This window comes from Vigna unguiculata, chromosome 11 (genome assembly GCF_037176805.1).
Source record: "Vigna unguiculata cultivar grain cowpea cultivar isolate G323 ecotype 2 chromosome 11, ASM3717680v1, whole genome shotgun sequence".
Lineage (NCBI taxonomy): Eukaryota > Viridiplantae > Streptophyta > Magnoliopsida > Fabales > Fabaceae > Vigna > Vigna unguiculata.
Window position 1 is genome coordinate 2836597 of NC_140802.1, and position 21802 is coordinate 2858398.

The 21802-nt window shown below is 31.6% G+C and overlaps 3 protein-coding genes across 4 annotated transcripts in view; all 3 read right to left on the reverse strand.

Moving 5' to 3' along the window:
• The window catches only part of LOC114169604 (putative disease resistance RPP13-like protein 1), a 75541-nt gene that overhangs the window by 6839 nt on the left and 46900 nt on the right, over positions 1-21802 (reverse strand). The window lies entirely within an intron of this gene.
• Positions 1188-7422, reverse strand: LOC146880841 (nucleolar complex-associated protein 2-like). Its single transcript, XM_085669158.1, has 11 exons — positions 7268-7422; positions 7076-7185; positions 6658-6729; positions 4947-5492; positions 4405-4707; positions 3218-3547; positions 2935-3141; positions 2722-2808; positions 2008-2102; positions 1780-1908; positions 1188-1650 (listed from the first exon to the last, which is right to left on the reverse strand). Exons 1-11 carry the CDS (start codon positions 7287-7289, stop codon positions 1431-1433), a joined length of 2121 nt encoding a protein of 706 aa, XP_085525284.1. The 5' UTR covers positions 7290-7422; the 3' UTR covers positions 1188-1430.
• Positions 11730-20236, reverse strand: LOC146880842 (putative disease resistance RPP13-like protein 1). Of its 2 annotated transcripts, XM_085669157.1 has the most exons (3): positions 17545-20236; positions 12666-12921; positions 11730-12464 (listed from the first exon to the last, which is right to left on the reverse strand). In XM_085669157.1, exons 1-3 carry the CDS (start codon positions 20175-20177, stop codon positions 11757-11759), a joined length of 3597 nt encoding a protein of 1198 aa, XP_085525283.1. In that variant the 5' UTR covers positions 20178-20236; the 3' UTR covers positions 11730-11756. The 2 variants fall into 2 exon arrangements, with proteins under 2 accessions (XP_085525283.1, XP_085525282.1); XM_085669156.1 differs by having other exon boundaries at positions 11730-12921.

The following is a 21802-nucleotide window of genomic DNA, read 5'->3' on the forward strand; positions in this document are numbered from 1 at the left end:
TAAGTGAAAATCGTAAAAGATTTGAAGAATATTTGAAAAAGATGGGAATAGCATAAGATGATATATATATATATATATATATATATATATATATATATATATATATATATATATATATATATATATATATATATATATATATAAAGATTATCAAAATATAAACCAAATACTTATATTTTCAAATTATTAAATAAAACCTTAATTATGTTATAAAAGATAAAATACTTATCTTTTATAAAAAAATAATAATAACCCCTTAATTATTTAAAAAGATAACAATAAAAATACCATCAAAAATAAACATAATAAAAACATATCAATAATTAAAAAAACATAAAAGTATAATATGTTTTAATACTTGTGCTTACAAGAAGAAAATGTACTTAATTTATATTTTATATCTGTGTAGATAATAATTTAATATTCTTTTTGTACTAATTATATGTTTATATATCTATTATAAATACATTCATAATTTATTTTTTTATAAACGTGGATTATCACTTAATAGAAATTGTTACTTTCTAATCAAGTTCCTTATTTTTTGTGTTGTAGTTTTTTCATTGAAACTATTCTGTGAATCAATTTTAGTGTTGGACTCTGTTAAATTGTTATAATCTTATAACATTTATTCAATGTTTATAAATAAAATAAATGTGGACAAATTGTAATGAGGCCTATTTCAAAAAAGTTTATATCGTGAAAATTTGATGAAGCCTATTTGATAGTTACAGGAAGAAAAAAAGCTTACTTATCTTATACTGTAATTTAGTTGTCACTCCCTCCCAGCCAGTTATAACACCTATAGTTTTTCATAAAAACACAAAGTGGTATTTCCATTGCTCACAATGTAGATTATTGTAACATTGAAAACATAAACACCAATAATGAAGATTGAATAAGTTAGAATTACATATATATATATATATATATATATATATATATATATATATATATATATATATATATATATATATATAAAATATAAGTTGATGTGGTCACCAGTTAAAGTGGTATCTCAAACATTCTTGTCTTAAGCTGAAAAAAGTGATTAATATGTATATTTATGAAGATTTTAAATCATAATTTATGATTTTAAAATGAATAGTTTAAAAATATTTTTGTCAATGTGTTTAATTCCCAAAATATAATAAAGTAAAGTAAAAAAAGATCAATAATTCAAACTCTTGTTCAATGTCCAACTCAGATATCTATAAATTACACTAAAAAATATTGAATGGTTTTGCCATTTTGCTCCAACCATGGCACCAGAAGATTTTACAAGTAGGGCCAGGTCACAGTTTGTCCACAAAATCATTTTCCAATCACAACCAAATGAAAAAATTTTAAAACTATCAAAAATTTTCTAACATTTTCCTACGAATCCCGAATCTTTTGCTACCTAAGCTACACTTCCTCTCCAAGTGAGACTAATTTATTTTCAACCTTTTTGTTCTGTGCTTCTGCTTGGGTTTTCTTTTTGAAGGTAAATTATCTGCATCAACATTTTTCCCAGCAGAAGGGGTGTGGCTTGAAGGCATATCTTCATCCGAACTAAGTACCAAGTCCTCCACAACATCGTCATCAATGGCTTTCTCTTTCTGCTGTTTTTTCCTCTTTCTTTTTGTTTCTTCAGGTTGTTGTTTTGTCCTGAAAGCGAAGCACGCTCAGACAGAAGTACAACAAAGAAACTTACGCCAATGTCAATGCATGAAATAATACTGAAACAATGAGCAACTTGGTTTACTGAAAAAGAAAAAAAGGAAAGGATAATCATACTTAGATTCATTTCCGGGTAACCACGATGAACTAAAGACCGCAGCACCCTCCTCATTCTTTCTTGCATCCTCTTCATCACTCTCTGATATTTCATTCCCAAATTTAGAGGATTCTTCTCCCACGAGCACACTGGAAAATCTCAATTTGTGTTAGAAAACTCTATCCTAGCCATGATTACCGGTTCGATATAGTAATGCATACAATTGAACTTGACTTCAAAGATCAAACCTGGATTCCATTAATGAATTGTTTTTCTGTTCTGCTCTCTGGCGGAGTGTTAGGACGTACTTTGACAGAGCACTTGAAGCTAACTTTTTTTCATCCTAACATGATCATCAATTTAACTCTTTTCAGCAGATAAAAAAAAAATCACTCTTTTCAATCCTCAAACAAAATAACAGTAACATCAAGTACAGTCATGCCGAGGTTTGAAATAAGAGCAAAGATAAACCAGGAACACTTGATATAAAAATATAAAGGAAAAGAAAATAACTCCATTTGCATGTGAATCGCCGTATACATAGACTGCATAAAAAAGGCAAACATGCCATGTCACTTCACTAAAATTTAGTTATAACAGCAATAAACAAGATGCTGACCAGCTAAAAGAGACCCAGTTCTTGTGAACGTTAGTTCATAAGGGAGAGTAAGAGAGAAGTGAGAAAAGTTTAAGTAAAGAAATGAATGAAATAAGATCAACCCACTGTACAGATAGGTTCAATGTACAGACTATTTAGTGGAGTACGTATTACTAGGTTCATTATCTATTTCCAAAGTAACTAAAGAACATTTGAAATAGTACAAATACATCTTGCTGTATAAATTTGGCGAAAATATGATATCTGAATTCAGTGTTATGCACTGACTCGTTAATCCAAAATTAGGGACATACAAACTGTCACAAAACTCACATTCCACAGAAATAAAGATAAGTTGTTCTACCTCGAGAAAAGATGCTGCTGCAGGGTCATTTGGTAAAAAGGAAATTGACATTCGCTTCTCATTCACATGATTAGAACTTGCTTCAATCTGAATGTAGAACGATGCATAATTAGAAATGGATGCTGAGTGCTGCTGCATGCCAAGCCAATGATAAAATATACAAGTAAATCTAAGTATCACCCTTGCATTTTTTTACCATCTTAATAGAAATACCTGGCGTATAAGCTGCCTCATTTCTTTTCGAAACCTCTCTACTTTGGTTAATTTGCAAAAGCTACGCAGTCTCACAAGTGGAATAAAAGACAATTCCATGAATGCAACGGAATAACTCCACTGTGCCAAGTGTTCAGCTAGCTCTTCAACCACAGAAATAACACATGCCTCTTGAAATGCTCGTGTCTTTAGGGTCAGCTTGTTAACCTAATACAGAAGAATTCCTCTAAGTTTAGGTGGATCTCAAAAAGTTCACGTTGAAATTCATTCATGTTATGAATACCTTCAATATACTGCGTAAGTCAACAGCTTTGCCAACACCTCCAGTTGGGGGTCTATTCAATTCTTTCATTTCCAGCATGTCTAAAAGGAGCATAGACACTGGTACAAAGGAATGTGTAGAAGCTGCAATCTGGTTCAACATTCTTACACATCTCAACCTAAGGGGAAAATACCTGGCTGTGGGAACCAGACGGGCGACTCCAGAAATTATTTGGGTCAATGGATATGCAAGTTGCTTAAAGTCAGATTCTGAACTGTAGGCACAGATAGCACCGGTCCAAAGTTCAAGACAATTGATGAATTTCCACTCATAAACCTTGCGAAAAGATTCCTAAACAATGCATTCAGGGAAAGAGCAAAATAAGGACCATAAATTAAGCAGTGCCAGCACAAACAAATGTTGCAGTTTATGAAAGGCTCCAATCAAACGAATACCAATAAAGGCCTAATGATTTAAGATAGTGCTACCCCAAAATTCAACAGTGAATCAGTGATTGTTTATAGGTATTGATTGTATCTTGATTGAGGGGTGGCTGAAACATGAAAGACAAATACAGAATTTTATGTTCTTCCCTTTACTCTAATACGCGTAAGCCACAGAATTTTATGTTCTTTCTATATTTTCTCAATCCCTAACTACAACAATATATCACCCTTGTTCTTGACTCTACTTTTTCAACACTTATCAAGAATGCCTTGTAACTGTAGAAGACATATAATAGAAATTGAAAGGTATAACATGTAAGGTTAAGGAACCAGATAATGCCACAAAGAACAGAAAATACGAAATAATGTCAATCTTGTAACAACTATAAGAACTAAGATGTGTGATAAACACCCAAGCATTAGGGGAATCCACTCTTTAAGAGTGGGCTGTTAAGGAGAGAACTAAGCACTTAAATACTGTACTGTGTGTCATATAACACTTGAGAAACTCAACCCTTTAAAAGATAGTTGCTAAAGAGGGAGAACCAAACACGTAAATATGCCTCATAATATCTCATATTACTTAATATGGGACTTAGGCATTCAATAATACTCAAATTTCTATCAAAGTGACAGTATCTAAAATCCAAATATAACCAGTTTGTTAGGATAAATATAAATTCAAATTTAAGAAAATGGTAACAGGCCCTTCTTACAGTGCCTAATAAGCAAATAACACGCACTGGACAAATAAAACAGCACCTTAGTTTTTGCATTAAGTGCATCCCTTAATATCATAGCCAGCTGTCGAATGTAAACGAAGGCATGTTGATACGCAGTGGCAAGATCAACACCAAGAAGTTCAATTACACAATTGCCAAGAAAACGGATATGTTTAAGTTTCACAGCATTTACAAAGTGGCAATTCAACACATAAGCTTTATATATTCCTTTGAAACATTCATCTATGCAGCCAGATCCAATTCGGATACATAGATCTCTCATAAACAGAAATGAAACAACAGGAAGGGCACCTCCGCCAGTACCCCAGAAATGAAGGACCACCTGATGAAATCATTATGAAAGTTAGTAAATAAAATCATTGGAAAAATTAAGTTACATGTCCTAGAAAGTAAATAAACATTTGGAGGGAGACAAAGGAAAATAAAGAAAGAATGTTTTAGATTATTGCTGCTATCTAGCCAAGCTATAATAAAAATTACAGTAGAGGACTAGAGGATCAATATGTATCAGAAGATATGTGCAACATACAGATTTCAAACAATGGGTTACTTTACTGATACCTTAATGTATTTCCTTAGGAGTGAAGGAACAGCAGCCAAAAACAATAAAGAGTATTTCAGCCTACGTAAAGTAAATGATATCATTTCTGTGTCAGTCATCTGGTTCAAAACATGGAGAGCATTTCCAAGGTAAGACTTCACTAAATGGCCATAACTATTCCAATGTTTTGTGGCCATTAACTCTGTTATGTTCTCTTTCTTTCCACCAGAAGCAGGAAGCTTGAACAATTTTCTCAGTATTCCATCCATTTCATTAAGTACAGTCAACATTATTTTGTTGAATACAGCGCTAGATATTACACTAAGCTTTGTCATAGATTCATTCCCCCCATCGTCACCATAGTGGCATGCCGTCCTGAAAGCCCTCAGCAGGGAACGCAGTGCACTTAAGCTCCCATTTTCATGAATTGATTTGCACCACAAATCAACCATAGAAGTAGTTATAACTTCCTTAGATGACTTTTGTTCCTTCTCTTGAATCTCATCCTCACTAGCCTCCTCATCTAGCTTTAGATCTTCATCTTCTATGTCAGTTTCCACATCATCCTGGATAAAAGAAGAAAAACAGTTACATAGTTCTTAATACTAAGAAAATATCAGATTAAGCTATTTAGTATTATTATATATAAATAAGCAAAGTACACAAAACCAAAACCAATACTTTTAGAAAAAATATGACAGTGGTGGTGGTGGTGCATATCATCATAAAGAATAGGGATAGTAAAAGAGATTCCGTTGAAATAATAGAATTATGCATCAAAGAGATCATGAACATAAATTCAATAATATAATAGGGCAAAGGCATAACCTAGAAAATATGGACATTCTTCTACGACAGATTCACCAGAAAACACAAAGGAAGCCTCATAAGAAGTTTGCTATCTTGGTTAAAGGATAAATCATAAATTCAAGTAAAACTAGAATGGATTGTAGCTTTTTGAGTGAAAATACTCTAAACATCAAGACCCTGACCAAATATGCTCGCAAAACCCAATAAGAAGTTTTTAGTGAAAAATACTCTAAACATCAAAGACCCTTACCAAGTGTGCTCACAAAACCCAATAGTCTAAAAGAAAGAAACCTACAAAAATATCATCCAAACTTTCCTATCTTGATTAGAGGATAGATCATAAGATTCTAGTAAAACTAGACAGAACTAAGTCATTAGTGAAAGAAATATGAAGACCTTGCCCTAGCCAGGTGATTTCTCAAAATCGAATAGGAGAAACATCACCATAATCTAAAGAATCTATTAGTCTAAATGAGAAAAATAACTGAGTAGGGGAATTTTAAGTTTGCAATGATTGATGGGCTAGTGCCACACTATGAGATAAACCAAATTAAATTTATATTTCCTTGTGTAGTGTCACAGTTCCATAAAGATGTCTCTGAAATAAAACCCATGTTTGTTTAACACCCAAAATAATCATTTTTTTCAAAATTTGAGAAGAACAAAATAAAGGATAAGATAAACTCCTGAAAGAAAACAATTATAGAATAATAAAAAAAATACAACAGAAAGATAACCTCGGCATTCTGATAAAAAAAAAAAAGATTGCCAACATCAAGGAAGGCATTGAAACAGATTACATGCTGATAATCACATGAAATAAGAACTAGTAATATTTCTCCGACGTCGTATCCATTGTAGTTTATGCATGGTGTAGCAAAAAGAATGAACAAAAAAAAAAGTCTAAAAAAACACACTCACATCTAGATCATCATCACTGAATTGAAGCAACTCCTCGTCATTCTCTTTCAAGAACTCGTAAAATTCTGGGTCCTGAAATTGAAAAGCTGTTAATAACATTACCGGTATAATGTAGCCAAATAACAAAATCAAACACTATTTCCAGTTCCACAAATGTAAACATTTTCTTGTCTCTGTCTTCTTTTTCATTCCATCCCATCCAAATACGGTACAAGTGACTGCCCACGTGTCCAATCTCTCGAATAAACTTCAAGAACCAAAGATAACGAATAGAAAAACTACAAAACTCATAAGAAAAAAATAAAGAGACCTTACTCCTGATTGAAATTTCAAAGCGCCATTTGAAAATAAATAAAGCTAGACCACACATCTAATACTTATAAAATGTTCTTAGAAACACCAAAGCGACAAACCCAACCTTCTCTGAAAGTTTCTGCAATTGTTCCTTATGCTCTCGCGCTCCACTCTCAGGCATGGATTTATTTCTGCTTCTTCGTCTTACACTGTTCTCTACATCCAAATTCGTCTCTGCTAAACCAAAGAAAATCAATAACTGAGGCATTAAAAAAAATAATAATAAAGCCGAAAGGGAAAAAAAAAATCACATAACCTGTATCATTTTTTGTGCCCATGCTGGTTAAACTGAAAACCTAATCGCCGACAGTGGTGTGTTGCAGCTTCGGCGGCGGGAGAGAGAAGAGGTTCAGTTGAGTTGGGGTGGTCGTGTGTTTTTCTCCCCGCGACAATGCTCTCATTAATTTAAAGTTTATAACAAATTTATAATAAATTCTTAACACTTTTTTTTCCTATATATATATATATATCCTATATATATATATATATATATATATATATATATATATATATATATATATATTTCTCAGAACTCTTTCACAAAAAATGAATTATAATGAAAAAAATTAAATAAGTGAAATATATATGAAAAGCAAACTCAATAGCGGATATTTTAAATTGTGATTTATCACTTTGTATTGTATAAAGTGTTAAAATCTACTTCCACGTAAAATAATTTAAGGCTTAAATGATGGTAATTTTTAGTTTATAATATTATTTTTGCTATTAATTTTAAAAAAATTATGGTTAATCTTATTATGTTCTTAGACAAATTAAACCTATATATCATGGCAGGCTTAAGCCAAAAATAATATAATTTAATTCATACTTAAAATTTAGAATTCAAATCTTATACTAAGTCTTTTTTTTATGTAAATTTTGATAATAGTATCAAAAACTCATTATCAATGACAATTTATACTATAAATTACAGTATGTTTGAAGAAATAAAATATAATTTATTTTTGTTCAGGTATACTCAATTCTATTAAATTATTTAAGAACCGAAACCAATATAATTTAAATATATATTTTTTTGAAATGTATTTTATTTTAAAAATAAAATTACAAAGTAGTGATTGACCTTAATTGAATGTAAAATAATATGATAAGTAATGACATTATATTAAATAATTTAAAAACTTTTATTCTCCTTCAAATAAAATAAAAATATTTTATATTATAAAATAAAGGTAATAATATAAAGAAAAATGAAAGTAAGACATAATGGAGAGTAACTTTTTTGTGTATCTTATTATGATTAGAAGACTCTTATTTAAAGATACAAGATGTAACTCATAAAGGATATAAATCAGATACTTAATATAAATATTTAACTCATAATCATATGAGTAATTCTAACAAATCATTCAATCATATTAATCATATGGATAGTTGTATCAAATTAATGGAATCCATTAATTCATAACACTTTTAGGTGTCCATTGATAAAAGAATGTGTCTCGTTAAAACCTTACTAAGAAAATTTATTTTGTGGGTGTTGTATCAAGAGTTGTTCTGGTACACATTGTTAATGAGTTTGATCAGATTAAAAACATTGTATTTGACACTGAACATATGGTTTACCATGTTGTCAACACTCAATTTCGTCCGGGTAAAAAATAAAAATTTTGTGTACCCTCACTAATTACTCATGTACCCCTACTAATTACACCCTATCTTTGTCTATTGTTATTGGGTCTGTTGTTGTGTTTACTTTGTGTACCCCCACTAATTACTCATGTACCCTATATTTTGTTTTCTAGTTTTATCCTTCTTAAATAATTTCATCATTTGATTTATTTATTTAAAAAAAACAAATATATTTGAAAATTATAAAAATTACAAATATAGAAAAAATCAAAAAATGTTCTCTTTCTTTTTAATTGTGTCTGTCCGACCGCTCGCGTCGTGTGACACTTTCTTCCAAATAATTTAAAAAATACTAAAATAATTTTCTTTCCCCTTTAGTGTTTGTCTGACCGCTCGCGTCGTGTGACACATATTTTCAAGTAATTCAAAAATACCAAAAAAAAATATAAAATTTCAAAATATAAAAACATTGACATTTTCAAACAAATAAGTTTTTTAAGAACTGCGTGATCCTTGATTCTTCACCGTGAGAAATGTAGGAGAAAGGCCAGTCCTTGTCAAGTTCACCTCCAAAAAAATCAAATCATTTTTCTCAAATAGTTTTCCAAATATCTTTTAAAGAACTACGTAACCCTGATTTCTCATTTTGAATGAGAATACGTAGGACCAAGGTCAATCCTTGTCGGGCCCAAATAATTAAAAAAAAATATTTTTGTTTCTTTTTAGCATTTTTGTCTTATTATTTTTGGGGAAAATTAATATTTTGAAAACCACATCAACTTTGCATTTTTAATTAAAGGTACCGCCCTTGGGCGGGCGCTGTAGGGTGCTAACACCTTCCCTACGCGTAACCGACTCCCGGATCCAAAATCTGGTTTTTCGCAGACTTGTCTTATCTTTATGGTTTTCCATAGTTTTCCAGAATAACTATGGTGGCGACTCCAAATATCTTTTTCAAACTCGTTTTCTTTTTTGGTTCGTCGTCCCGTCGCGATTCCGGTTACGACAGATGGCGACTCCACTGGGGAGTCTAGAGAGTCGAGCCATTTAATTAGATATGCAAACTTGATGTGATTTTCCTAATGTTTTCTTTCCCCCTTTCTTTCATTTGTGTATTCTTGTCTTTATATGTGTTTGTATATATTTGCTTTTTGGATTAATTGTGTGTGAATTACTTTGCTTGTTTTGATATATATTTTGAAATTGCTCTATATTTGCTTGGGAAATTTTCTAGTTGTTTTGTAGGTGGGGGTTTGGGTATGCATCATCTTCCCTTCACACACACATATTGCATATCATGAGTTGGGCCCTATACCCGGGTCTGTGTAACTTAGAATTAGAGGGGCTTGTGTAGCAGTGTCATAGTGGATGAACTTCCCAAGTGGTCATTGCGAGAACTCCAGCTAGAGTTTGCTTGCTTCCTTGGTACTCTCACTCCTTGTTGTATACCAACTGTTGTGGGGAATATCATGAAGTGGACCATAGCTCTAGTGACCATTATTCCTTAAGTTTAGGAAACCACCCTAGTGAGCGCATGTACTTCACCTTAGACCTTAAGCGCCAAATCTTTCCTAAGGCACAAAGGGAGATTGCTTGTTTTAATCCTCACCTTTTCGTGTGCATAATATACATGTGAATAAGTGCATGTCGAGGTACAATCATGCATCTCATTATTTTAATAGCATATCATGTATAACATTTTTATATCATACATCACATCTCATGAAAATAAGTGTCTCTTGAGGCGTAAACATGCATTTCATTTTGTCACTTAATTGCATATCATGCATGGTGCTCTTTAATCACATTGGCATCCAAAGTGAATAAGTGCCTCGTGGGGCACAAACTTGCGTTGCATTCACTTATCTTTGTTCATAGTAGCATGTAAATAGTCTTTTAATCCATAGCATGCATCCTCACTTCATCTAGCATAATGCATTCATATGTTGATACCATTTGCATAGGCATGGTTAGGCCTTGCATTACATGCATTTATTCTTGCATTCATTAGTTCATCCTAATAAAATGAAACTCGCGGCACCTTGAAGGACTTGTTAAGATCATGGAGAATATGAGAGAGACTCAAGAAGTGGTGAAAGCTGATGTCGAGCAATTGAAAGAACAAATGAGTCAGATCTTGGGGGCCCTAAAAGCATTACAAAATAATGAGGAAACTTCAGCTCCACCACATCAGCCAAGAGATCAGATGATCCAAACATTTCCACCTTATGGCCTTCCTTCAAGTTATATTCCACCTATCAAAGAGGATATGAGACAAGCATATACCCAAAAGGTGCCATCAACGAAGGAACCTGAGATGAAGCCTCCACACTATGAATGTGAACAATCTTTTCCCAATTTTTGTATGTAATGTTTGAAGAATTATAATTAACAGTTTAGATATTTCATGTGAATAATATTTTATATTGTGTGAAATGCTTAGGGTCCAGACTTTGACCGTCTCTGTCATTAAGAGAAATATATTACATTACACTCTAAACCCTCAAACAACAACTTAAACCATACTTTGAAATTACTTCTTCTAGCTTAAATAACAAACACAAATCATTTACTGTATATTTACCCACGTTTCTTCCCAAGTTCATCCAATAAATCTCCATCATTATCATTGGCAAAAGAAAACATTACACACCATAATACCAGTCTATGCCAAGTATTCTGTAGTGTGTTCAACATGTTTGAAGATTGGCATCTAGCAAATAGCCTTTCCAAATTGAAATGTGCAGAATTTACTGACTCAACAAACTATTTAGCTGATACAAAAGAAGAACATCATTCAACCAAATAAAAGGAAGGTATGCAGGTCAATAGTTTCTATATCAGTTTGCCCTCAGAAAAAAAAATGAACCTTGTGATACAATAATCGAATGGAGGATGGTTGGGGGAGTGAAAGGAAGGTACCTTTCTTGGGTTTACCAATGGAATATAAAAGAGAAAACAAGGCTTCTGTTTGATGAAAACATAGCAATCCACACTTAGAGAAAATAGTCTTCAGTAATGAACACAGTTTGAAAAGAAGATAGTTCAGTTCATAGTATCTTCGGTTGAGGTAGCCAAAACACTGACGTAGAATGTTTGATCCAACAATAAATAACCTAACGTCATACACACATTCATACAGAGAAACAACATCACTCTCCTATATACAATTTTTGAATGTGAGCAATCTTTTCCCAGTCTTCGCCTCCTGATCTCTGGCAACTTTGTTCGAGCAAAGGACAATCGTCTATTTCAAGACCTGAAATTGATTTGGGAAGACCCTCCTCTGGTAAGCGTTGGAGGTTTGGGCAGTGACAAAGACTCAGGCTTTTGAGAGATGAGAGTTGATAGAGACCCTTGTAATCAAGTTTTTCTAGATTTGGACAATTAGATATGGTTAGAGAAGTAAGAGAGAGTGGAAGCATATCTTCATCAGGAAAAGATTTTGCATCCAGTTTTTCAATCCACAAGCTTTTTAGAGAAGGATTGTCTCCGAAAGCTCCTTTCAATGAGCCAACAAGTCTGGAGCAATTCTTGAGTTTCATGAAATTTAGTTTTGATTGCAAACCTCCGTCAGGGAATGTCTCAAGTCTTGGACAATCATATATGCATAGCCTCGTGAGAGATGGAAGCAGCATATGCATATTTGCAGGCAATGATTCAAATTTAGAGCACTCTTTGATGGTCAGATCCAGGAGATGATTATTAGTGTGATCTTGTGAAATCATATGTAGATTACCAAACCGTCTGAGAACAACCATCCTAAGTGTTGAAAAGAAATGTAGTGGAAAAGTCCATAGAGAGATAGAATCATCATTGATTGGACAATCGCTCAAATTGTATGAATGAATCTCCAAGTGCTCAATAGAATTGTGAGGTATGATATGCCCAACCATTTCCATCAATGATGCTTCCATGTTGTGCCCACCCAGTTTGAATCTTTTCATTGTTGCCCAATCAAACAAAACCTTTCCACATCCTTGTAGTTCAAGATGTAGACCCCTTGGAGCATAAGCTTCAAGTTGTTCACAGTTAGTAATTTGTAGTGTTTTCAAAGGAACAACAAGTTGATCTGGCAGTTGTCCTTTCAGATTGGGACAATTTTTTATGGAAAGACTTTGAAGACATGGAAAAGCACCTATGACAGCTTGGCATTCCCATTTTTCCCATTGTCTCATATTGGAGAAAATCATCTTTTCCAGGGATTTAAATGAACAAGAGTTGTTCCCATGAAAAGTAGCATCAATACTCACTATCCCATCAAGTTTTATAATCTTCAAGACCTTGAGAAATGGCAAAATTCCAACGGGTGGTAAATGTTGGCAAGATTCACATTCATCCAACACTAGGGACACCATATTCCACAATGAATTTTCCAGGAACCAATTTGGAAAATGTTTGCCACCATAGCTAAAGATTGACAACTTCTTTATGTTTTTGGGAGGTTGCAGATTCTCAATTACCTCCCCTTCTTTTCTTGAATCAATAGAATTCCCATTCCTCCTCGATCCCATCGCAACTTTAGCTTCACAAGGCATGTTTTATTCTTCAAATCTGCTTCTAATGCATCTAGAGAATTCTCAATATTCTGCAACTCTCCAATTGATAGACTTCCATCAAAGTTGAGTTCTCCTAGCTGTTGAATACCGAACTCCCGGCTATGGCCAACATTAAAGGAATTCATTACTACTTTAAGATTCTTCAGCGTTCCCAAATGTGGTGGCACCTTTCTCACTTTAGTATATATAAATTCAAGCCGACACAAATTGGTTAGTAAATGCAAATTTGAGGGTAGCTCCTGCAAATGTGTACAGTAGTTCAACTTCAGGATTTGCAAGTAGGATAGTGAACATATCTTTTCAGATAGTTTTCTTATGGCAGTACCAGAGAGGTCTAACAAACGGAGTTGTCCAAGATTGCCAACAGAGTCAGGTACCACTATAATGTCAGAACAATAAGATAGAGATAAGATTCGTAAGAACTTAAACTTGGAAAACAATTCATGTATTGACATATAGCAATGCCAGCGATAGCTAAAATCGTTCACTCTTTTACTTGTTGGCATAAATGTACGTAACCTTTCTGCGTTACATAAAGTTCCAAACCCATCAAAATATTTGTTGTCACCAAGTTCAATGGAGAAATGACGAGTTACATTTTGTATCTTTTCGACTTGATCAACTTCCCACCTAAAGTATATGTCTCCACCGACATATTTTGCCAAATCATTTAGAAGGTCATGCATCACAAATACTTCTACCTTTTCACCTTATTGTTGGAAGAAGGACCTCGATAGTAGATCATTGAAGTATTGTTGACAAACTTCTTCTAGAGTCTTACTATGTTGACGAAAACGTACGAGATTTTCGATCATCCACAATTGTATCAAATGCTCCTTCTTAAACTCATAATCCTTGGGGAACAAGGCACAATAAGCAAAGCAAGCCTTCAGATGAGAAGGAAGGTGGATATAGCTCAATGCTAAAGCAGGGATAATATCACAATGCTCTTTAGAAAATTCTCATATTTCGCTTTGGAACAAGGTTTCCCATTCAGAAACGGATGATTTGTTGTATAATAGACTTCCCATTGTTTCAAGTGGTAGTCCTTTACACATTTTAACAATCTTCATGTCAATCTTCTTTACACTTTATTTATTTATTTATTGTATATTTTTCTATCACGTGACATGAGAATGTTTAATCCTCTCAATTTAAGTGTTTAGTATTATAACATTTTAATGACTAGGTAATACATAAAATTTATCTTATTTCCTCTATTATTATTAATTTTTCTTTCATTTGAATAACTTTTTTATTTCACTACAACAATTTTCGTTATTTCTTAATCATTGACTATGTTGATACATTTATTTATATATTTATTTTTCTTTGTGTGATTTCATTCAATAGTCTCTCAGATTATTTATAAAACACACATTGTTTAATATTTTTATTTGCTGTTTATTTTTATTATGTAAAATACTATTTTGATATATTTGATATAATTATTTTTTATCTTTTAACTCATTTTGCTTCATACTGTACTTTTGTCAATATAATTGTATTAACAAATTTTATTTACTATAATATAAAAATTTAATGTGATTGTCATGGAATTTTTTTTATCATCATCCAACATATATTGAAGTTCAAAAGATACAAGATCTATTTTAAAATTTTATTATTATTAGTTTAATATTTTGTTCGTCATTAAGTAATATATTATAACTTTATTAGTGTATTAAAAAAAATCATTAAAATCTAAAAAATTGAAGTAAATGTTTCATGGGAAGAGGGAGGGATGTGAATGGGATGAACTGATACCACCAATCAACTTTTGTCACTCACTTTGTTAGCTCAATTGTACCACCAAATTGAATGCTTAACTTTTGAAAATATCATTGTCATTTGTTGTCATTGTGTTTGCAATCAGATATATAACTATATGATTCAATTAATAGATTTATTGTTGAAGAAGTACCCATCATTCTGCATCAGTGTTGTTTGTCCAGGATATGTGAAAACAAATATATACATGAGCCAGTTCAGATTTTTCCTTTCAATAATACATTTTACGTTGTAAAGACTTTGGAATTTCATTTAGATTAATGTCACATTTAAATAAATTTGTAGTCCCTTTTGTCAATTGATCTTTACTTTAAACATGTAATTTTTTTTTTTTTGTTTTAAAGTTAGTTACTTATTAAATTAAACATTTTCATTTGAATTCATTGTGTGTTTTGTATTAATTTTACTACTCATGTCTAAGTTCAGTTGAAACATCCATTTTAATAATCACTTACATTAAGTCAATTCACTACAACAAATGAGTTTTTGTGACAAAAATATAGTAACAAATATAAATTTTATCACTATATATATTTATATTTTATTTATGATTAACTTTTTATTTGTCACAATTACTATTTATAACAACAGTGACAAAATTAAAAAAATGTCACAATAATTATATTACAAAAACTAAAAATATGTCAAATATATTTTAAAAAAATGTTTCACTTTTCATGAAAATATTTAATTAACATAGCATATATTAAATATTTATAAAATAATGTTTATATATTACTAATAATAAATTATTGATTATTATAAAACTAAAATATTTGTGTTAATAATATTTTTTTAGTATTATATATTTATTTGTGATAAAATATATTAAATATATTATTATAGATTTAAGTTTAAATATATTAAATAATTCAATATTTATCTTTTTTTTAAATGTAATTAGTTGTGATAAATATAAATTTTGTCACTATTTGTATATCATTTACAACTATTTTTTAATTTATTTAAAAATTCAATAAAAATGACAAAATATATATAATGTCACAAATGATTGTTCATTAATATAAAATATTATGCATAGAATTACTTTTCTTTTTTATAAGAGTATAATTAACAAAATAATTGTTTATAAATTAATAATAATATAATATTATTTTTTAATTGTGATATTATAATTGTTAAAAGGAATAAAATTATTTACTTTTGATATAACGTAATTAATAGTAATATATACACATTTTTCACTATTTATATATTATTTTTTAATTTGTCACAAAAAATTCCTTGTAAAATAATAAAATATACTTGTAACAAATAGTTACTAGTTAACATAATGTGAGATAATAAAAAAAAATCTTTTGAAAAGAATATAATTAATACAAAATTTGTTGCAATTTTATAAAATATTTATGATCATATAATATCATTTTATTATTATTATTATTATTATTATTATTATTATTATTATTATTATTATTATTATTATTAGGGATGGCAACGGCTAGGTAAAGTATGGGTAGTAGCTATCCCATACCCTACTCGTTGTTGAATAAATATTTGTCTTATACCCGTATCAATATTTGTGGGGTACTTGCATAATTTTTTAATATCTACATATATCTACGGGTACCCACAGATATTTACAAAAAAATAAAAATAAATATTTAACATGTTTTAATCGTAAATTCAAATAAAATACAATACATAACATTCATACATCTCAAACAAAGTCAAATAACTCATTTAAATAGTGTTGAATGACAGTTTCTTTAACATTCATACATCTCAAACAAAGTCAAATAACTCATTTAAATAGTGTTGAATGACAGTTTACAAAGAAACAATTTTTTTTTAAAACTAATTGATAAAAAAATAACTCATTCAAAATCAATATGTTAATATTTTAATCATGTTTTTTTTATTTCTTTTAATTTAGATTAGAGTATAGTGAGTACAAGTATCCACGGGTATGGATGCTATGATATTTGTACCTGTCACATTAACATGTGGGTATAAAAAATACTCGTACCTAATACCGGTGGATAGCCATTTACAATATCCATTTTCTACCCGTTGCGAATTTTATTTGCGGGTATGGATTTTTTTGACATCCCTAGTTATGATACGAAAAAGAAAAACATATCAATTATTATGATAAGAATAAGTTGAAGGACTAAAAAACAAATTTAAAAATATTTAAGGTATAAGTTAAAAGAGTTCAAACAAAATTTTATAATTTAGGCATTTTATTCACATAAATAATTTAGTAAACATTAAAAATAAAAATAAAAAGTATATTAGAAACTTGAAAATTATTTAAGCTTTACAACAAACAACATCACTCATCTATAGATTACCGAACCAACTGAGCCTAAGGGTGCTTTTAGTGTTGGGAAGAAATGTAGTGGAAAGGTACTTTGAGAGACAAAGTCATCACTGATTGACTGTTTAATTTTCAAGTGGTAAAAAGCGTGGATCCAATGCTTTCATTTCGAGCATTTCATGGATGGCATCAGACCAGTCAAACTGCAGATTTCCACTGTTTTCAAATTTTATTTCTAGAGCTCACCAGAGATCAAGTTGTTGGCAGTCTGTAATGTGTATAGACCTACAAACTTCTGGCAGCTGTCCTTTCAGCTTGGGACAAGAACTTATAGTGAGATCCTGTAAACGTGGAAAAGCACCTACCACAGCTTTACATTCCCATTTTTCCCATTGTCTCATACCAGAGAACTCCAAGGTTTCAAGGGATTTAAACGAGGAAAAGTTGTCCCCATAAAAATCAACATCAATACTCACTATCCCATCAAGTTTTCTAATCTTCAAGACCTTCAAAAATGGCAAAAGACCAAGCGGAGGTAAACGTTGGCAAGATTCACATTCACCCAACTCTAGCAACACCATATTCGACAATGAATTTTCTAGTAACCAATTTGGAAATTGTTTGCCACCATAGCTGAAGATTGACAACTTCTTCAAGCTTTTTGGAGGTTCCAGATTCTCAATTACGTCCTCTTCTTTCTTTGAATCAATATTGTTCCTATCCCGACTCCATCGCAACTCTAGCATCTTAATGAATGTTTTATTCTTCAAATCGGCTTCTAATGCATCTGAGGGATTCTCAAAATTCTGCAGCTCCAGAATGGATAAGCTTTCATCAAGGTTGTTGAGCTCTCCTAGCCATTTAATACCCAAATTCCAGTTATGGCCAACATAAAAAGAATTGGTTATTACTTTAAGATTCTTCAATTTTTCCAAATGTTCCGGCAACTTTCTCACTTTAGTCTCTATAAATTCAAGACGACATAAATTGGTGAGTAGATGCAAATTTAAGGGTAACTCTTCCAAATTTTTGCAGTGGTTCAACTTCAGTATTTGCAAGTGGGAGAGTGAGCATATCTTGTCAGTTAGTTTCATTATATCAGTACAACAAAGGTCTAAGGAACGGAGATGTTCAAGATTGCCAACAGAGTTAGGTAACTCTTTCAAGCCAAAACAAAAAGACAAAGATAAGATACGTAAGAACTTAAACTTGGCGAACAATTCATGTATCGACATATAAACACCCCAAACACACAAACCATTCATACTCCTACCTGTTGGCATAAATGTACGTAACCTTTCTGGGTTACATAACGTTTCAAACTCATCAATACATCTAATGCCAACAAGTTCAAATGAAAAATGACGACTTACATTTTCTATTTTCTCTGTTTGATCAACTTCCCACCTGAAGTATAGGCTTCCACCAACATATTTTGCCAAATCATGTAGAAGGTCATGCATGAAAAATATTCCTTTCTTTTCACCAGATTGTTGAAAGAAGGATCTTGATAGTAAATCATTGAAGTATTGTTGGCAAACTTCTTCTGGAGTCCCACTGTGTTGAGCACGGTGTTGGAAATTTTCAGTCATCCACAACTGAGCCAAATCCTCCCTTTTAAACTCATAATCCTTGGGGAAAAGGGCACAATAAGAAAAGCATACCTTAAGATGGGAAGGAAGATGGATATAGCTCAATGCTAAAGCTGGAAGGATATCACAACGCTCTTTTGAAAATTCCCATATTTCGCTTTGGAACACAGTTTTCCATTCTAAAATAGATGATTTGTTATATAATAGGCTTCCCATTGTTTTTAAGGCAAGAGGTAGTCCTTTACATTTTTTAACAATTTGCATGCCAAACTCCCTGTACTCTGGATTTGATTGAGTATCATCATCTCGGAATGCATGTTTAGCAAACAAGTTCCAGCTATGATCTTCTTGTAATTGCTTTAGGGAGTGTTCTTGTGACCGCATGGTAGAAGCAACATCTTTATTACGTGCAGTGACAAGAATCCTACTCCCTTGGGCTCCGAAAACAAGGGGCTTCAGCACTTCTTCCCAATTACTTAGGTTTTCGTTCCAAACATCATCCAAAACAAGAAGAAATTTTTTCCCCGTCAAATTTTCTTTCAATCTTCTGTGAACAATCTCTGTATTAGTACTATCATCAGGTGATCCAGTAAAATCCTCAAGAATTTCTCTTGATACCTTGAAAACATCAAATTCATCTGAAACACAAACCCAAGCTTTGACATCAAATTCAGCATTATCCACTCTTGGATCATTGAATACATGTTGGGCAAGTGCGGTCTTACCCACCCCTCCCATTCCCACAATAGAAAGTATAGATAAGTTGTTGGGAGTGTGAGATGTGAGCCAGTTAAAAACAAATTCTTTGTCATCATCTCTGCCATAGATAACACTATCGTTTGGCAAATATGTTGATCGTAATTTACTGCCCGATCTTGATCCCTCCCCAACATCATCAGCTCTTTTTAAACCTAAAACATGGCTTTGTGTCGCAAGATGTTCTAGGTTCCCAATGAGATTTTCCATCCTTGATTCAATTTCATTTTCAAAGAAACGGACAAAAGAAGATTTGAGAGAATTCCACACCTTTTTAGCAGCACTCTGAGATTCAGCTTCCACCTGGGTTTTGGAGAGTGCATGATCTATTTCCTCCAAGAGATCCTCTGTATCAAGCATGACACCTTTGGCTGCAAGAAGCCAATCTCTGACACGTGGATTTGTGAACTGTTTCTGTTCTGCATCATCAGCCACAACATCAATGGCTAGGAGCTTCACCTTCAAGTTACTTAGCTGCTTCTTGTGGCTTTTATTTCCACGAAATGTGTCGACAAAACGAGAAGCCAAATTGTCAATAGTCATCTGAACGAAGGAGGACACAAGAGCACCGGTAAGCAATTCAGCAGCCATGGTTGAAAGTGGAGTGGATGAATGGAAATGAGTGATCTGAATGAGTGAGTGCAGAGATATCAGTGATGTGCTAAGAAGGTGTTTTATTATGAGTTATGGTTTACTTTTAAGGTCACCTGTCAACCACTAACTGTTGAGTCTATCGAACAACACAAACTGTAACATTTATTAAGTTTTCCTCAAAAACACTTTTTATTCAAAATACAAGAACCCTGTCAGAATTTTACTTCAAAATATAAATAAAATGCTTTTAACCAGTAAATAAACTCCAAAATTATCTTAATATATAAATTATCTGTCGGTTTATAATATAGATGAAAAGCTATTTAATAAAATGTGTGTTAGGATTTTAAGTGTGAGTTTAAGTCTTATATTAATTAGAAATGAGAAAATAAAGTACTATATAAGAATAAAGACTCATAAATTCATTGCTTTAAGATTTTGGATTGAGAATGATGTCAATATCTTACGTGATTAGACTAAGGTCTCACTGGTATTATCTCCCCCGTAAAATCCTCCTTTATAACACTAACAAGGTGGATACAGAAAAAAGGGAATATGCATATGAATGGAAATGAGTAATTTGAAAGTGAAGCTTAATCAATGAATAATGCATTTCAGAAGTCTTCCCGTCAACACAAACTTCACAGCTGTTTTCCATCAACGAATGAGTGGCCACGATTTTGTTTCCACATATTTATTAAATTGTGTTGCAATTTTCTACTCGTTTAATTTTCAAACTATAGATAATACGCAGAAGTTTATGTTCCAGTTTTTTTTTTTTTTTTTACTACACTTTAGGAGATTTATTGAAAGTTCAATCTTTGTATTGTGCATAGGTCATACTCGTTGCATTAATAATTACTCTTTGAAAACAAATATATTATTTCATTTAATTTTCAATATCCTCTGTTATTCAACTCAAATTATTTCTCAGACATCACACACCTAAATTCAAGCTAAAAAAATCAATTAAAAATATAGTGAGACATTCTTATGGTTATATATAAGAGATATTGCTATATATTCACACCACAAGATAATACGTTTAGAGACAAGTCTAAATTTATTAATGAAAATCTTAATTTCTTGTATTTTTTTATTAAAAGTTTGCATTAAGTTTAGATATTTAGAATGACAAATGATTACCTCTCTATGTCTAAAGTTAAATCTATTAGTTTTTTTATCCTAATTTAGGTTCCAATTCAATAATCAGATACCTACAAATATTCAATTAATAATTTATCATACAGTTAAACAAAATAGAACACAAAAGCATGGAAAATAAATATATTGAATAGTAAAAATCATAAAAAATAAAAATACATTATATCTGACCTCAATGAATATTGGAGTTAGTTAATCCTGTACATCTTGAATACTAGAAAAGAATAAAACTCCTCTAGCTTCTCTTCCGGAACGAACCTATGTTGTTTCTTTCTTAGGGTTAAGTTCCCTATCCCCTAAATGGGGGATTAATTTTTAAGTTTGTAGAACTTTCTATTTAAAGATTTTTAGAACTAGATTAGACATAAGATTTGTACTTGAATTTATAATTAAAGTAATCAATTTTATTGATAATTGATTTTGTAGGTAAATAAATTATCCAATTTTGTTGATAATCT